Source organism: Hemitrygon akajei, chromosome 2, assembly GCF_048418815.1.
Source record: "Hemitrygon akajei chromosome 2, sHemAka1.3, whole genome shotgun sequence".
In the NCBI taxonomy this organism is placed as follows: domain Eukaryota; kingdom Metazoa; phylum Chordata; class Chondrichthyes; order Myliobatiformes; family Dasyatidae; genus Hemitrygon; species Hemitrygon akajei.
The window spans coordinates 85,321,035-85,339,012 of NC_133125.1; the positions used below are offsets into that span (position 1 = coordinate 85,321,035).

Genomic DNA, 17,978 nt, shown 5'->3' on the forward strand with positions numbered 1-17,978 from the left:
CTCCCTCTCGCTGCTGCCGGAGGAAGGTGCAGGAGTCTTATGTCCTGTGCTGCAAGATTTGATTGCCTCTGCAGCTCGTGGCTGTGAACTAATTTTCGGGGGACTCTTCAGTTTGATGTTTAATGTTCAGTGTGTTATTTACTCGCTTTTTGCTTTTTTCACGATTTGTTCTTTTTTTCACGCACTGGGTCTTTGGTGATCTTTGTTGTATGGAGCTTTTCTTTAAATGGGTTCTTTGGTGTTTCTTTCTTTTATGGCAGCCTGTGGTAAGGCGAATCTTGGGCTCGTCTACTGTGTGCATACTTCGAAATAAATCCACTTCGAAACATTTTGGGCCTGCAGAGTTCCTCCAGCATTTTGTGTATGATAACCTAAATTTGATGCCTGGTTTAATTTCCAGAGCATGAACTAACCCTAACGTGATTGTTGTATATTTGACTCCATGAAAAAGACATGTCAAACATGTAGTATTGATGTTTTTAATATGAAATTTTGGTCTTTCAACTCCTGTGGTAGAATTTAGACTGTAAAACATAGGAGCAGCCCATCAAGTCAGCTTCAGACCAGATTTCTAGATCTTGTTTTAATTTAAAAATAGGAGCCTCAGAAGTAACTTAATAGAAGGTTATAAAATCGAATGAGCAGAGGTAGTCAGAATCATTCCCAGGGCAGGGTCGTTTCAATCTACAGCGCACGGGTTTAAGGTGAGAGGTGTGAAATTTAAAGGAGATCTGTGTAATTTAAAGTTTTTCACACAGATGGAAATGAATATCAAGTCCAAGTTGCCAGAGGAGACAGTGGAGGCAGATACAATGACGACACCTAAAAAGAATGTGGATGAGTACTTGGATAGAAGAGACACAGAGGCATACGGGCAAATGGCATTAGCATAGGTGAGCTTCATGTTTAGCATGGATAAGGTGGGCTTGAAGGGCCTGTTTTTGCAATGTTTGTTTCTAAAAAGCAATTACTCTTCCATAAGTTCTAAAAGTGATTTTATTGAAGTAGTTTTCATCAAATGAAAATTGTTGATCTCTAGGCAGGAATTATTTATGAAATCAGAATGCTTTAGTGACTAATTTTCATTTACTTTGTGCATTCCATTTTGTATGTTCTTGTAAATATAAGACCACAAGACATGGGAGCATACATAGGACATTCAGCACTTGAAGTCTGCTCCGCCATTCCATCATGGCTGATTTGGTATCCCTCTCAGTCCCTAAAGAGACGTCCTAATACAGTAGAGATGAAGAGGAATTTCTTCAGAGGGTGATGAATCTATAAAATTCATTGCCATAGATGGCTATGAAGGCCAAGTCATTTGGTGTATTTAAGGCAAAGGTTGATAGGTTCACGATTAGTTACGACATCAAGGGTTACAGAGAGAAGGCAGGAGAATGGGGTTAAAAGGAATAATAAGTCAGCCATGATGGAATAGGACAGCATGTTTGATAGGCCAAATGGTGTAATTCTGCTCGTATATCTGATGGTCTTATGATCTTAACTTAAATTCCTGACAATGCCTCATGAGCAGAAACTAAATTAATTACAAATGGGACTCTAATATTTTCACAGCCCTCTATCTATTCAGGGAACTTTGTTGCCCAAATGAAAGCATTTGTCCATTTTCCAGTGGTTATCCAAATCTTGCTCCAGGCTTCCTTTCATCATTCATCTCTCATCTCATCCTTTGGTTGGTCATGTGTCTGTATCGTGACTTCTGAGTGAATCTAGTGTAAAAATACAAGAGGTACAGTTATGACATGGTTAATCGATCAGAGGCCTGAATAAATGATTCGTGATTTATTTTTAAAATACTTAGTAAAGTTTGAGAAACTCAAGTTGTGTAGCGTTGCTTAGCCCAGTTTTATCAACATTGAAAGAATAATCATCAGATTTCTCAATATAAGTGCGTGTGTGTGTGTATGTGTATATATATTTTTATTTATTGCAATTGTATTACTATGCATTGCAATGTACTGTTGTGTTGCTGTGAAACAATAGATTTCACAATCTATGCCGGTGAAATTAAATCTGATTCTGGTTCTAATGTCCATACTCTGTTCTCTGTACACCCACAACGGTGTGGCTATGTAGAGCAGAAACACCATATATAAATTTTCGGATAACACCGCTGTTGTTGGCACAATCTCTGATGGTGATAGGAATGAGATAATATTTTACATATATTTCTTGTTATAATTTATAGTATTTATAATGTATTATACTGTACCACTGCCCCAAAACAATGTTTTGTCTCAAAACACATATGTTAGTGACATTAAACCTGATTCTGAAACTAATGAGATTGAGAGAAGTTTTGAATGTGATGTACGAGTTTTAGGGAAGTCAGACAAAACAGAACTGTTTTATTGGCTGCTGGTACAAGGACTAAAGGCACGCAGGATTTAATGTTTTGGACAAAAACGAGACTTCAGAATTGTATTACTATGATAGTGAGTGGTAATGATTTAGAACACAAGGCTTTGCAAGGCTTTGGTCAGCCTGCACATGGAGAATTATGAGTCAATTTGGGCCCCTTATCTAAGAAAGGATGCGCTGGCTTAGTAAAGGGTCCAGAGGATGTTCACATCAATCATCCTGAGAAAGAAAGGGTCAATGTATGAGGAGCATTTGATGGCTCTGGGCCTTGACTCGCTAGAGTTCAGAAGAATGGGAGGACATCTCATCAAAACCTATCTAAAATTGAAAGGCCTGAATAGAGTGGACATGGAGAGGATATTTCCAATAGTGGGGAGTCTAGGACCAGAATGCACAAACTCAGAATAAAAGGAGACCCCTTTTGAACAGAGCTGAGAAGGAGTTGTTTTAACTACTCAGCAGTGAATCTGTGGAATTCATTGTCACAGACAACTGTAGAGGCCATGTCATTGTGTACATTTAAGTGGACGATGATATGTTCTTGATTAATAAGAGCATCAAAGGTTACGAGGATGAAGTATGGGGATGGGGTTGAATGGTATAATAGATCATCAGTGATGGGATGGTGGAGCGACTCAGTGGGAAAATGGCCTAGTTCTGCTCTCACGTTTTATGTCTTACTGTCATATTCGCAGGGTGATAAAGTGCAGGGTACCGCTAATTTGAAAAGGAAATTGGATGATCTACAGGGGCTGTGGGTTCAGGAGCCTGCGTGTGGGGCACAGGATTGATTTTATTGCTCTACAAATAGAGAGCATGGACTTGATGGCTCCCTGCAGTGCACATATGAGCTTAGGGTATGGGAGTGAGTTAAGCATGCATTTCATGAAATAATCGCTGGTCTTCAGGGGTTCTTTGGAAGTACCTGCAGTGTTAACAACTCGGTATTTTACACCCAGTACTGTCAAAGATCAATAGTGGGGCTCTTGAAGGGGGGTGAAGCAATGGAATGTCCTTCTGGGTCTGAGTAGAAGTCTTGCAGTGATCTTCTTATGTTCTGCAAAACCACCTCCTGGCTCCACTGTGGAAACATCACGCAAGCAAAAACAATTCTGTCAGACCATAAACTTGTAATTTCATCCCCACGTCCTGTGTGTGGCTTGGCTTAGTTTCAGCAGTTTACAGAGTTTTTGGAGGAAGCTAATTGAACTGTTGCTTTGGAAAGTAATCACTCTCAGACTTGTTATTCCCAGTGTATTTGTGCCTTTCCACAAATTCTATGGAAACTGTAATAAGGCCAAATTTAATACCTTTGCTGGAATTTAGTTCCTTTAGTGTTGTGTTCATGCCATTATGTTTCTCCAACACCAACCGTGCCTCCTATTTGAACTTCCTCAAAATCATAATCCTTTCATGTTCATCTGATGACATTAATAACTTAGTACATTTGCAATATAGCAACACAGGAATAGGCCCTTTGGCCCACAATTTCTGGCCGACCACAATGCCAATCCAGAATTACCTTTCCCTGAGTTTGCTCAACCACAAGCTGCTCTGAAAAGCCATCTGATAGCCATTCTAAAAGTTCCTGCTCTTGGGATTCAGCACCAAACTTATTTTCCCAATCTACCTACATATGAAATCCCCCATGATTATCATAACATTGCCTTTTTCCTTGCCCCCATTGTAATTTGTAGCCCATATCCTTGCCACTATTTAGAGGCCTGAATATAACTCCCATCAGGATCTATTTTACCTTTGCAGTTTATTAACTTTTCCCACAAGGATTCCACATTTGATGATCCCATGTCCCCTCTTTCTCAGGATTTGATTTTTTTTCCCAACAGAACCACCCCACCTCCTCTGCCTAATTGCCTGTCCTTTCAATACAATGTGTGTCCTTGGCTGTTGAGCTTCCAACTATCATCTTCTTTCAGCCACAACTCAGTAATGCCCACATTTTAACTTGCCAATCTCTAACTGTGCTACAAGATCATCTATCTTATTCTCTATGCTGTGTGCATTCAAATTTTACACCTTCAGTTCTATATTCATCACCCTTTTTGATTTTGCTCCCTATGTTACAGTTCAAATCCTCCCACTGACTGCAATTTTGCCCTATCATCTGCATGTCCTTCCTCACAGTCTCATTACACACTGCATCGACTTTTATATCAAGTGCTGCATTTTCTCAGCCCTATCACTCCAGTTCCTATTCCCCTGCCAAATTAATTTAAGCCTTCCCCAACAGTTCTAGCAAACCTGCCTGCAAGGATATTGATACCCCTCTGGTTCAGGTGTAACCCGTCCTTTTTGTACAGGTGTGGCGTGGGCAGCAACCCAGAGATTACTACCCAGGTGGTCCTGATTTTCAGCTTTCTAACTCCCTGTAGTCTCTCTTCAGGACTTGCACTCTTTTTCTACCTGTGTCAATAGTACAGATATGAACCACAACTTCCAGCTGCTCACACTCCCCCTTTAGAATACTGTGCACCTGATCCAAGTCATCCATGAATTTGGCACCTTGGAGGCAAGGTGTGCCTGGGTACCTTTTTCAATTCGGTCTGTTGTTCTAACTATGGAATCCCTTATCACTGCTGCACTCCTCTTTTCCCCCTTCACTTCTAAGCCACATAGCCAGATTCAGTGCCAGAGACCTTTCAGTGCCAGGACTTTCCCCTGGTAGGTTGCTTCCCCAAAACAGTATCCAAAGTGGTTTTATTATTGAGGTGAACAGCCACAGAAGTGTTCAACATTGGTTGCCTATTCCTTTTCCCTCTCCTGACAGTCACCCAGGTACCTGCCTCCTGCAACTTAGGGATGACCATCTCCCTGTAGCTCCTAACTACCATCTCCTTATTCTCCCCTATGAGCCAAAGATCATCCAGCTGCAACTCCAGTTCCTTAACACGGTCTCTAAGGAGCTGCAGCTCTGTGTGCTTCATACAGATGTAGTTAACGGGTAAACTGGATGTCTCTGAGATTTCCTATACCTCACACAAAGAACATACCACTAAATCTGGACCCACTTCCAGTGCACTAATAGAAAAAAAAATTCAGAGGAACTTAGAACCTTAGCCTGTGTTTGCCCAAGTCTGTTGAGCCAAAGCTTACCACTCTAACACAGGCCCACTCCAACATTGGCCACTCCTCTTACATCTTCCTTCTGTTTATTGGCTTGTCTAGACTTGTTCATTTCAAATGGCTCCCATTTTGCAACAATGTCTCTCTATTCAACAATGTCTCAAAATAAAGATTGATTAGTTCTTAATTAATAAAGGAGTAAAGAGCTATGGATAGAAGGTTGGAGAATAGAATTGGAATAAAAACAGCCATGTTTGAATGATGGAGCAGATTTGATGTGCCAAACTCTACTCCTGTAGTCTATGGTTTATGGATAGGATGAACCATGTTGGATAATGAAGATATAACTGTAGTTTACTAGGAAGAATTTCCATTTGACATCATAGGTTCAGTAAGGTAAGGGTTGCCTAGTTTTAATGGAAGAATTTAAACTACAGAATATGCCACTAAGGTTCAGCTGAATGTAGGTTTTTCTTGTTGCTTTGTGAATTGTATTTTTACTTTCCACAGTACCTTTAACAACATTGATGGTAGTTTAGCTGTAATGTTTTTATAACATTTACCCCTGAGGATGAGTAACTTAAAAGTGATATTTTTTCTTTCCTCAATTTTCTATCATTAACTTAAAACTCATGTTTTTCAATTACAATTAGGACTTTAATTGTTTACTAATGAAGAACATCTGCCAGCATTGAGCCCTCCAAGAGGAGAGATAATTAAAATAGGTTATGTTTTAATGGTTAAGAACATACAGCCAGAACAATCACACGCCTAGGAGTGTAAAAGGCTACAGAAAGTGATGGATGCAGCCCTCCCCACCAGAGCACATTTACGTGGAACACTGGCACAATGAAAAAGCATCCATCATCAAAGGACCCCACCATCTAGGCTATGCCCTCTTCTCACTACTGTCATTAAGCAGGAGCTACAGAAGCCATTGGTCCCACACCACCAGGTTCAGGAGGAGTTAATACCTTAGAACAATCAGCTCCTGGACTGGTGTGGATAACTTCATTTACCATGACTCTGATTACCATAATTCTAAGACATGCAGACTCACTTCCAAGGACTCTTTAGAACTTGGGTGCTCAGTAATTTTTTATTAGATAGATAGATAGATAGATAGATACTTTATTCATCCCCATGGGGAAATTCAACTTTTTTTCCAATGTCCCATACACTTGTTGTAGCAAAACTAATTACATACAATACTTAACTCATGAAAAAAAATATGATATGCATCTAAATCACTATCTCAAAAAGCATTAATAATAGCTTTTAAAAAGTTCTTAAGTCCTGGCGGTTGAATTGTAAAGCCTAATGGCATTGGGGAGTATTGACCTCTTCATCCTGTCTGAGGAGCATTGCATCGATAGTAACCTGTCACTGAAACTGCTTCTCTGTCTCTGGATGGTGCTATGTAGAGGATGTTCAGAGTTTTCCATAATTGACCATAGCCTACTCAGCGCCCTTCGCTCAGCTACCGATGTTAAACTCTCCAGTACTTTGCCCACGACAGAGCCCACCTTCCTTACCAGCTTATTAAGACGAGAGGCGTCCCTCTTCTTAATGCTTCCTCCCCAACATGCCACCACAAAGAAGAGGGCGCTCTCCACAACTGACCTATAGAACATCTTCAGCATCTCACTACAGACATTGAATGACGCCAACCTTCTAAGGAAGTACAGTCGACTCTGTGCCTTCCTGCACAAGGCATCTGTGTTGGCAGTCCAGTCTAGCTTCTCGTCTAACTGTACTCCCAGATACTTGTAGGTCTTAACCTGCTCCACACATTCTCCATTAATGATCACTGGCTCCATATGAGGCCTAGATCTCCTAAAGTCCACCACCATCTCCTTGGTCTTGGTGATATTGAGACGCAGGTAGTTTGAGTTGCACCATATCACAAAGTCCTGTATCAGTTTCCTATACTCCTCCTCCTGTCCATTCCTGACACACCCCACTATGGCCGTGTCATCAGCGAACTTCTGCACATGGCAGGACTCCGAGTTATATTGGAAGTCTGATGTGTACAGGGTGAACAGGACCGGAGAGAGTACGGTTCCCTGCGGCGCTCCTGTGCTGCTGACCACCGTGTCAGACCTACAGTCTCCCAACTGCACATACTGAGGTCTATCTGTCAAGTAGTCCACTATCCAATCCACCATGTGAGAGTCTACTCCCATCTCCGTTAGCATAGTTTTTCTTCTTTTGCACATTGTTTATGTATAGCTTTTTCATATAATTTAATTGTGTGTCTTTTTTTCCTGTAGATGCCTGCAAGAAAATGAATTTCAGTGTAGTATATGCTAACAGACACACTTTGGTAGTAAATTTACTTTGAACTTTGAATGTAGTTTTACACTATTTAGCCAACTATTGTAGAACCTCTTTCAACTTACAGTCATCTATGTTGCTTTATGATTACTGAAAGACTAGAGCAATCTTGCCTTTCCATTGACATTAAGAAGGTCCTTGTCTGATGTTTGAGAGGTTGGGGACAGATTCTGAAGTCCAGTCCATCCAATGATCCACCTTCTGTCACTTGGATATTTTTGCTGTATGCATTCTGAGTGCTAAATGATTCTTGGTGAAAGCATCTTACTGGCAAGCTGCCAAGCCACTACTGCCCATGCATCCCCCACAGTAAAATAAATCTTCTGTCTGTTTGTGCAGTGGTGGGCTTCCTTGTCCCACCATTTCCTGTCAGCTGCTGCTTAGTCCATAATACAGTGAAGCTGCAGCTGCTCATTGTCGTAACCTGGGATGGTGGTATAACTTCAGTCAGTGTGACCTAGTTAAACACAGAGGGTTGGATATTGGATGATCCCAGTTAAAAACATCAATGGGGAAAGTGCTGCCTGATACTGATCATAAAGCTAAAAGCACAAGCGATACAAGACTTGGGAGCACACACACTCAGGCTCAAAGTTGACTCCTATACCAGTGTTATCAGCATCTTGAATGAACCCCTCTTACACTAAAAGGTGAACTTTTGATTTCCTAAGCTAGCTCACAATGACCCTTTCACTTTGTGTACCTGCACTGCACTTTCTCTGTAACTGTAACACTATACACTGCATTCTGTCTTTCCTTTACTACCCTGATGTAATTATGCATGTGATGATATGTCTGGATGACATGCAAGCAAATGTTTTCCCATTGCACTTCAGTACATAGAGTCATGGAACACCACAGCACAGAAACAGGCCTTTCAGCCCATCTTGTCGATGTCAAACTATTAATCTGCCTAGTCCCATCAACACGTACTTGGACTGTAGACCAGCATACCCCTCCCCATCCATGTACCTATCCAAACTTCTCAAGTGCTGCAATGAAATCCACATCTGCACTCGCACCACCCTCTGAGTGAAGTTCTCCTTAAAAATTTTACCTTTCACACTTAATCTATGACCTCTAGCTCTAGTGTCACCTAACCTCAGTGGGGAGAAAAAGAACTTGTTTGGATTAACCCTTTCTACACTCAGTAGCTACTTTATTAGGTACCTCATGTAACTAATAAAATGGCCACTGAGTGTTTGTCTGTGCACTTCGGCTGTTGTAGCCCATCCTCTTCAAAGATGCTCTTCTGGACACCACTGTTGTAACACATGGTTATTTGAGTTACTGTTGCTTTCCTGTTAGCTTGAATGGGCTGGACATTCTCTTCTGACCTCTCTCATTAACAAGCCATTTTTGCCCACAGAACTGTGACTCTCTGGATTTTTTTCCTTTTTGCACCGTTCTCTGTGGCACTGCTGATCAGAGATAGTGTCACGGCTGCAGAAAAGGAGGAAGTCATGGAGGGATTGTCTACAGAGTCTCTGTGGGTGGAAGTTAGGAACAGGAAGGGGTCAATAACTCTGCTGGGTCTTTTGTATAGACCACCCAATATTAACAGGGACTTTGAGGAACAGATGGGGAGAAAGATTCTGGAAAGGTGTAATAATAACAGGGTTGTCATGGTGGGAGATTTTAATTTCCAAAATATTGATTAGCATGTCCCTAGAGCAAGGGGTTTAGAGTTTGTTAGGTGTGTTCAGGAAGGTTTCTTGATACAATATGTAGATAAGCCTACAAGAGGAGAGGTTGTACTTGATCTGGTAGTGGAATATGAACCTGGTCAGGTGTCAGATCTCTCAGTGGGGGAGCATTTTGGAGATAGTGATCATAATTCCATCTCCTTTACCATAGCATTGCAGAGGGATAGGAACAGACAAGTTAGGAAAGCATTTAATTGGAGTAAGGGGAAATATGAGGCTATCAGGCAGGAACTTGGAAGCATAAATTAGGAACAGATGTTCTCAGGAAAATGTATGGAAGAAATGTGGCAAGTGTTTGGGGATATTTGCATGGAGTTTTGCATAGGTATGTTCCAATGAGACAGGGAAAGGATGGTAGGGTACAAAAACTGTGGTGTACAAAGGCTGTTGTAAATCTAGTCAAAAAGAAAAGAAAAGCTTAACAAAGGTTCAAAATACTAGTTTAATAATAGAGATCTAGAAGATTATAAGGCTAGCAAGGAGCTTAGGAAAGAAATTTGGAGAGCCAGAAGGGGCCATGAGAAGGCCTTGGCGGACAGGATTAAAGAAAACCCCAAGGCATTCTACAAGTATGTGAAGAGCAAGAGGATAAGACGTGAGAGAATAGTACCTAATCAAGTGTGAGAGTGGAAAAGTGTGTATGGAACCAGAGGAGATAGCAGAGGTACTTAATGAGTACTTTGATTCAGTATTCACTACGGAAAAGGATGGTGGCAATTGTAGGGATGACTTACAGCGGACTGAAAAGCTTGAGCACGTAGATGTTAAGGAGGATGCATTTGGAAAGCATCAAGTTGGGTAAGTCACCGGGACTGGATGAGATTTACCCCAGGCTACTGTGGGAGGCAAGAGAGGAGATTGCTGAGCCCCTGGCGATGATTTTTGCATCATCATTGGGGGGGAGGTGAGAGAGGTTCCAGAGGATTGGAGGGTTGTTGTTCCATTGGAGGGTTGTTGTTCCATTATTCAAGAAAAAGAGTAGAGATAGCCCAGGAAATTATAGACCAGTAAGTCTTACTTCAGAGGTTGATAAGTTGATGGGGAAGATCCTGAGAGGCAGGATTTATGAACATTTAGAGAGGCATTATATGATTAGGAATAGTTAGTATGGCATTGTGAAAGGTGTAGGTTGTGTTTACAAGCCTGATAGAAGTTTTTGAGGATGTGACTAAACACATTGATGAAGGTAGAGCAGTATATAGATTTCAGTAAGGCATTTGACAAGGTACCCCATGCAAGGCTTATTGAGAAAGTAAGGAGGCATGGAATCCAAGTGCAAAGAGTGGCTGCAGACGGGTCATATTCTGCATGGAGGTCGGTCAGCAGTGGTGTATCTAGGGGATCTGTTCTGGGACCCCTACTCTTCGTGATTTTTATAAATGACCTGGATGAGGAAGTGGAGGGGTGGGTCAGTAAGCTTGCTGATGACACAAAGGTTGGAGGTGTTGTGGATAGTGTGGAGGGCTGTCAGAGGTTACAGTGGGATATTGATAGGATGCAAATATGGGCTGAGAAGTGGCAGATGGAATTAAACCCAAATAAGTGTGAGGTGGTTCATTTTGGTAGGTCAAATATGATGGCAGAATATAACATTAATGTTAAGACTCTTGGCAGTGTGGAGGATCAGAGGGATCTTGGGATCCGAGCCCATAAGACATTCAAAGCTGCTGTGCAGATTGACTCTGTGGTTAAGAAAGCATACAGTGTATTGGCCTTCATCAATCGTGGGATTGAGTTTAGGAGTCGAGAAGTAATATTGCGGCTATATAGGACCCCGGTCAGACCCCACGGAGTACTGTGCTCAGTTCTCGTTGCCTCACTACAGGAAGGATGTGGAAGCCATTGAAAGGGTGTAGAGGAGATTTACAAGGATGTTGCCTAGATTGGGGAACGTAACTTATGAGAATAGGTTGAGTGAACTTGGCCTTTTTTCCTTGGAGCACCGGAGGATGAGAGGTGACCTGATAGAGTTGTATAAGATGATGAGAGGCGTTGATCATGTGGATATTCAGAGGCTTTTTCCCAGAGCTGAAATGGCTAGCGCAAGAGGGCATAGTTTTAAGGTGCCTGGAAGTAGAGGAGATGTCAGGGATAAGTTTTTTTACACAGAGTGGTCAGTGCATGGAATGGGATGCTGGCAACGGTGGTGGAGGTGGATACAATAGAGTCTTTTAAGAGAGTCCTGGATAGGTACATGGAGCTCAGAAAAATAGAGGGCTATGGGTAACCCCAGGTAATTTCTAAGGTAAGGATATGTTCGGCACAACTTTGTGGGCTGAAGGGCCTGCATTGTGCTGTAGGTTTTCTATGTTTCTGTGTAAGTCTAGAAACTGTTGTGAGTGAAAATCTCAGGAGATCAGCAGTTTCTGAGATACTCAAACCACCACATCTGGCACCAACAATCATTCCATGGTCAGAGTCACTTAAGTCACATTCTATCCCCATTCTGTTGTTTGGTCTAAATAACAACTGACCCCTTGACCATGTCTACACACATTGAGTTGCTGGCACATAGCTGGTTGATTCTACCCTATCCATTGGAATCTCATGTGGATAGGGTGGTGAAGAAGGCTTTTGGTATGTTGGCCTTTATAAATCAGAGCATTGAGTATAGGAGTTGGGATGTAATGTTAAAATTGTACAAGGCATTGGTGAGGCCAATTTTGGAGTATTGTGTACATTTCTGGTCACGAAATTATAGGAAAGATGTCAACACAATAGAGAGAGTACTGAGGAGACTTACTAGAACGTTACCTGGGTTTCAGCACCTATGTTACAGAGAAAGGTTGAACAAGTTAGGTCTTTATTTTTTGGAGCGTAGATGGTTGAGGAGGGACTTGAAAGAGGTATTAAAATTTATGAGGGGGATAGATAGTTGACATGGATTTTTCCATTGAGAGTAGGGGAGATTCAAACAAGTGGACATGAGTTGAGAGTTAAGGGGCAAATGTTTAGCGGTAACATGAGGGGGAACTTCTTTACTCAGGGTAGCTGTGTGAAACAAGCTTCCAGTAGAAGTGGTGGAGGCAGGTTCGATTTAGTCATTTAAAAAAAAAATTGGATAGGTGTATGGACAGGTTAAGGAATGGAGGGCTATGGGCTGAGTGCAGGTAGGTGGGACTAGGTGAGAGTAATCGTTCAGCACAGACTAGAAGGGCTGAGATAGCCTGTTTCCCTGCTCTAATTGTTATGTTATATGGTTATATAATGTCATTAACAACCAGGTGTACCTGACTGGATATCCCTCATAAAGAACATCTGCTAGCATTGTCCTTCATTGTAACGATGGCAATTCAAGTAGGATGCCATGTTTGCCTGTTTATCCTCTCCACAGATACTGCCTGGCTTACTGAGTTTCTCCCAACACTTTTTCTATGTAGCCCAAGTTAATCTTCATCTACAGTATATTCCTCCATTCCCAGCATATTCGGGTGTCTATCTAAAATCCTCTTAAACAACACTATTCTATCTGCATCTGCCACTATGCCAGGCAGCAAGTTCCAGACCTCTGCATGTCCTCCAGTATTTGATGTTTCTTCCCTGGTGGAAAAGATGCTTCCACTCGATCTGTGCCTCTCATAATCTTTAATCGGTTTCCCCTCAGTCTCTGATGCTCCAAAAGAAATAGCTCAGGATTGGTGAACTGGTCCTTTTACCTTGTATCTTTGAATCCAGAAAGCAACGTGATAAACCACCTCTGCTCTCATTCCAAATACTCCACTTCCTTCCTGTAATGGTTTTTCCATAATACTTTTGTGTGGCTAGATAACATTTTTTTGAAATTTTTATTGCCTACAGGCTGTATAGATTAATGTTGATACTGTTTCATCAGACCATATGTCAGATTATGCATGTACATTAGACAGTATCAACATAAGTTTATATAATATACATTTATAGTGTGTAAATGTTTGCTGATGCTGTTTAGTGTTCCTGTATAATCTGATAATTCAAGGTGTTCCTAGCGTCTGTGTTCTAGTATTTAATAGCTTGTTCTCTTTACCCACAGGTGTCATAGCTGCTGTGATTTTTGTGGTTATTTGCCTCTTTGTGGTAATGATCCGTTACCTGTACAGACACAAGGGCACGTATCACACCAATGAGGCTAAAGGCACTGAATTTGCTGAGAACGCAGATGTTGCTTTGAAGAATGATCCCAACTTCCAAGACTCTGTGGATGAAAGTAAGAAGGAATATTTCATCTGATGCGGAGATCTCCAGATGCTGAAAGCCTCTGCCAGGACTTGCTCTCTGTGTTAAATTGTAAAGACCACTCTAGTGAGGGGTGGGGAGGGAGTTTTGAAGAAGAGAACTTGTTTAATCATTGTTAACTTTTTCTCTCATAAGAAATCATAACATAAGCTCTTAATTTACAAGACAATATGAAGAATGGACTTAAATAGGTGACACAACTATAGTTTTCTATATTAGCTTTCCAAAGATGAGAACAATGAAAGTGCCATATATATTGAAAATGCACAAACGTTTAACTGTTGTCACCTTCGACACTTAATAACCTGCTTCATGGACCCATAGTGGAGCTTATAATATCTACAATCAAAACTATTATCAGTCATTGTTTTAGACCAGGACATCAGTTCTGTTAAAATGTTTAACATTTTAAGTGTAAGTGCTATGTCTCTCTGTGTTCTCCAGTTTGATTGGAATATTCCTGATTTTATTAGCCTTCATCCCTCAAACTATTAATAAAAAAAATTAGCTGGCTTAGTTCTACAGTTGCACTGTAGATCACCTTTCTGAGCAATGCAAGGGATAGGTTTCATCTTTGCCTTGTTAGCTGGTATTGGGGAAAAAAGCATTCAGTGAAGTTCAAAGTTTCCAAGTAAGTTTATCATCAAAGTATGTATATGTCAGCAAATAGCATCCTGAGATCTATTTTCTTGTAGGCATTCACAGTAGAACAAAGGACAGTAGAATCAATGCAGAACTATAAAGACTGACAAACTGTGCAAATGAAAAAAGAAACAAGTAATAAACAATCAAACATGGGTTGCAGAGCCATTTAAAGTCAGTCCAAAGTTGGTGTTCAATAGTCATTTCAGTGTTGTGCTGAGTGAAGTTATCCATGCTGATTCAGGAGCCTGATGGTTGAAGGGTAATAACTGTTCCTGAACTTGGTGTGGGTCTTGAGGCTCCTGTACCTCCCTCCTGACGGCAGCAGCAAGAAGAGAGCACAGTCTGAATGGTGGGGTTCCTTGTGTTAGATGCTGTTTTCTTGTGGCAGCACTGCTTGTAGATGTGCTCAATGGTGGAGGGCTTTTCCTGCAATGAAATGGGTTGTATCCACCACTTCTTGAAAGCTTTCCTATTCTTTGGCATTGGTGTTTCTATGCCAGACCGTGATGGAAAATTCATTTCCTCCACTTTCCCAATGGAAGATTAAATTTAGCTCCTCCTAATTGAGGTTCAGCACCTCATTTTCACCAGTGTGTCTGTGACTGAAGGCAGAAGTTTAAAAGCCAGTTTATGCACTCCCATAGAACATCCATTTATTTGGACACAGTAAAAGAGTAATTCAATCCCCATACTGAATGTGGTAACTGGTTACAATGAGAGAAAGAATATATTAGATCAAATATTAACTTTATTTGCTATGATTGCGTGGGAATGATTCATGTTAAGATCAGTTTTTTCTATAAACAATTTGTCTTTGTTTTCTGATTGTGCTTATGGTTATTTTAGATCCCACGAGATACACACTGAATTTCTTAGACCTCCTGCTATATAGTGTATCTTGTTTTATACAAGTGCTGTTACATTAAAAACTGACTTAAGTAGATCATTTATTTCTTATAGTAATGTTACTCTAAACTTTATTGTACATTATATAAAATATGAAGGATATTATAATAGGATAAGAATGTTTCTCATTGCATGTGTGTATTATTATTTTTTTCTATTCTGATTGGATGTAGTTTTGGAAGTTTTGTCACATGATAATTAATTCTACCCAATCAAAGCCAACTATTCTCCCATCTTCAGGACACTAATCCTTCACCACTATAGTCCTCAATCTATTTCCAAATATCCCTGTTTACATCTTCCCATGCCATGTAACAATGAGGCACAGAGAAAAGAGCTCTTAATCTGCTTAAAGCTCTTCTCTATCCGATATTTGTTCCCCAGAAAAGCAACAGGAATGGGAGTACATTTGAGAACTACTCCACTTAATGCTCATATCTCCATTCACCACTCAAGCCACCAGCATCTATTCACCAACATTAAACTTGTGAGTGTAGGCTTCAAAATATTTTATTTACTGTCATAGAATCATAGAGCACTACAGCACAAGAACAGATCCATTGGCCCATCTAGTTCATGCCAACCTATTATTCTGCCAAGCCCCTTCGACATGCACCCAACCATAGCCTTCCATATCCCTCCCAAATTTCTTTTAAATGTTGAAATGGAACCCACATCCACCACTCCCACTGGCATCTAGCTCCACGCTTACCACCCTCTGAGTAAAGAAGATCTCCCTCATATTCCTTTTTAAACATTTCACCTTTTACCCTTAACCCATGACCCCTAGTTGTAGTCTCACCCAACTTCAGAGGATAAAGCCTGCTGCATTTACCCTATCTATACACCCCATAATGTTGTGTACCTGTATCAAATCTCTCCTCATTCTCCTATGCTCTAAGGAATAAAGTCGTAACCTATTCAAGCTTTCCCTATAACTCAGGTTATCAAGTCCTGGCAACATCCTTGTAAATTTTCTCTGTACTCTTTCAATCTTACTGATATATTTTCTGTAAGTAGTTGATCAGAACTGTACACAATACTCCAAACTGTTCAACATCTCCTGACTAGAGGATGTAAAGTTGCCTTGTTGACCTTCTTTCCTCAAATTACTATATAGAGAGGAGAAAGGCAATCTGTTCAGAAAACCATTGGGTGGGTTGCTGTTGAAAGCTTGTGCAGGGAAGGATAGGTATGTGCACATTTAAATGTTCATGTGCTTTTAAAGATGTACAGGCTTTCTCCTGAACCAATACAAATGAACCCATACAGCCTTTGAGTCCACACTGACCAACAAGGACCCACTCACACTAATCCAAATTTTTTATTCTCCCTTTACTTCCATTGATTTCCCTACTGCCACTGGGGCTGAATTACAGTGGCCAATTAACCCATAAACCAGTGCGTCATTGAGGTATGGGATAAAGTAGGGGCAACCAGACGAGAAATCACAGAAAAAGTGGCAAACTCTGCATGGGCAGCATCCAAGTTCTGGATTAATCCCAAAACTCTACTAACTGTGCCAGTGTGCCGTGTGAGACAAGTAGTGATATCATAACATGTTAGAAGTAATGGAGAAGGAACCTACATTAATGAAGGTTGTTATATTTAATATGTATTTCCTACTGAAATCGATTGATATAGACAATAAAATGTGTTTCCTACATCCATCTGAATATGATCTGATCATTTGAACCTGGACTAGTCCTTGTGCCTATTAAATATTATTTGGAAATGGAAAGAAATTGCATTTCTATGAATAAGATTTTGTCATATCTCAAGGATTCACTTTTCAAGTGTGGTCACTATCATAGTGCAAAAAGTAATCTTCCAAATGACATATAATAGGATCTCATAAGAAACAATATAATGATGACCAAATAACCCATTTTTGCATCCTTGGTCTGGGATTAAATACTAACATTTACTTAAGCAGATTTGTGTAATTACTCAAGTGGTGTATGATGTTTTCCTCTGAAGATGTCTATTGGTGAGCCGGCAGGTGGGATCCGCATATTCTGGTGTGGTGTGGGTAAGAGTAAATAGTGGCTCTGGTTAGTGGTTGGGTCTTTTGGTTGTTTAGTCTCTCCGTTCGCAGCTGCCACTTCCCTGCAGCACAGCAGAGGTCATTCTCACATAGCACAGCTCCCTCTTTAACAGATCTATTCAGTGCAATGTCTTTCTAGTCTTTGGATGTAAAAAAACTTCATCAAATAGGTTATTGGGGAGGGTGATGTGGAGACACAATAATTATATTTTTTATATTCTTCCTTTCTTTATGTAATCATTTAGTCTAGATTGGTGTTGTGTATGATTGGAAGTCTGGCATCCACCATAAAATGATGTCCTGGTTCACAGAATGTTGGGCATTTTAATAATTACATAAAACAAAATAATGTTAATCACTCTAATCAGTGACACTTATTCTCAGTCAATATAATAATAATATAAAAGAAACTGATGGAGCAGTTCAGTGGGTCAACCAGTATCTGTGAAGGAAATGTACAGCTGGTATTTCAGGTTGAGACATTTCATCAGGGCTGGAAGAATAGATAGAACATAACCTGTAGAAAGAGGTGAAAGGAGGAGTGAAGAAAGCATTGGCAAATATTGATCCAGGTTTACAGATGGAAGAGGGAAGGAAGGAAACAGGGCCAGAGATAGGCCAGATGCTGCCTCTGTTCCTCCACCAATTTACTTTTGCTT

General features: G+C 40.6%; 1 protein-coding gene across 2 annotated transcripts in view; it reads left to right on the plus strand.

The window, feature by feature from the left end:
* The window catches only part of LOC140714312 (glycophorin-C-like), a 160,772-nt gene that overhangs the window by 136,592 nt on the left and 6,202 nt on the right, over window positions 1-17,978 (plus strand). The window contains exon 4 of one of the 2 annotated variants that reach the window (XM_073025458.1): window positions 13,519-13,692. In XM_073025458.1, coding sequence (XP_072881559.1) covers window positions 13,519-13,692 — 174 coding nt within the window. Of the gene's footprint in view, window positions 1-13,518; window positions 16,939-17,978 lie in introns of those variants that run through there. The other variant, XM_073025449.1, reaches the window with a different exon arrangement.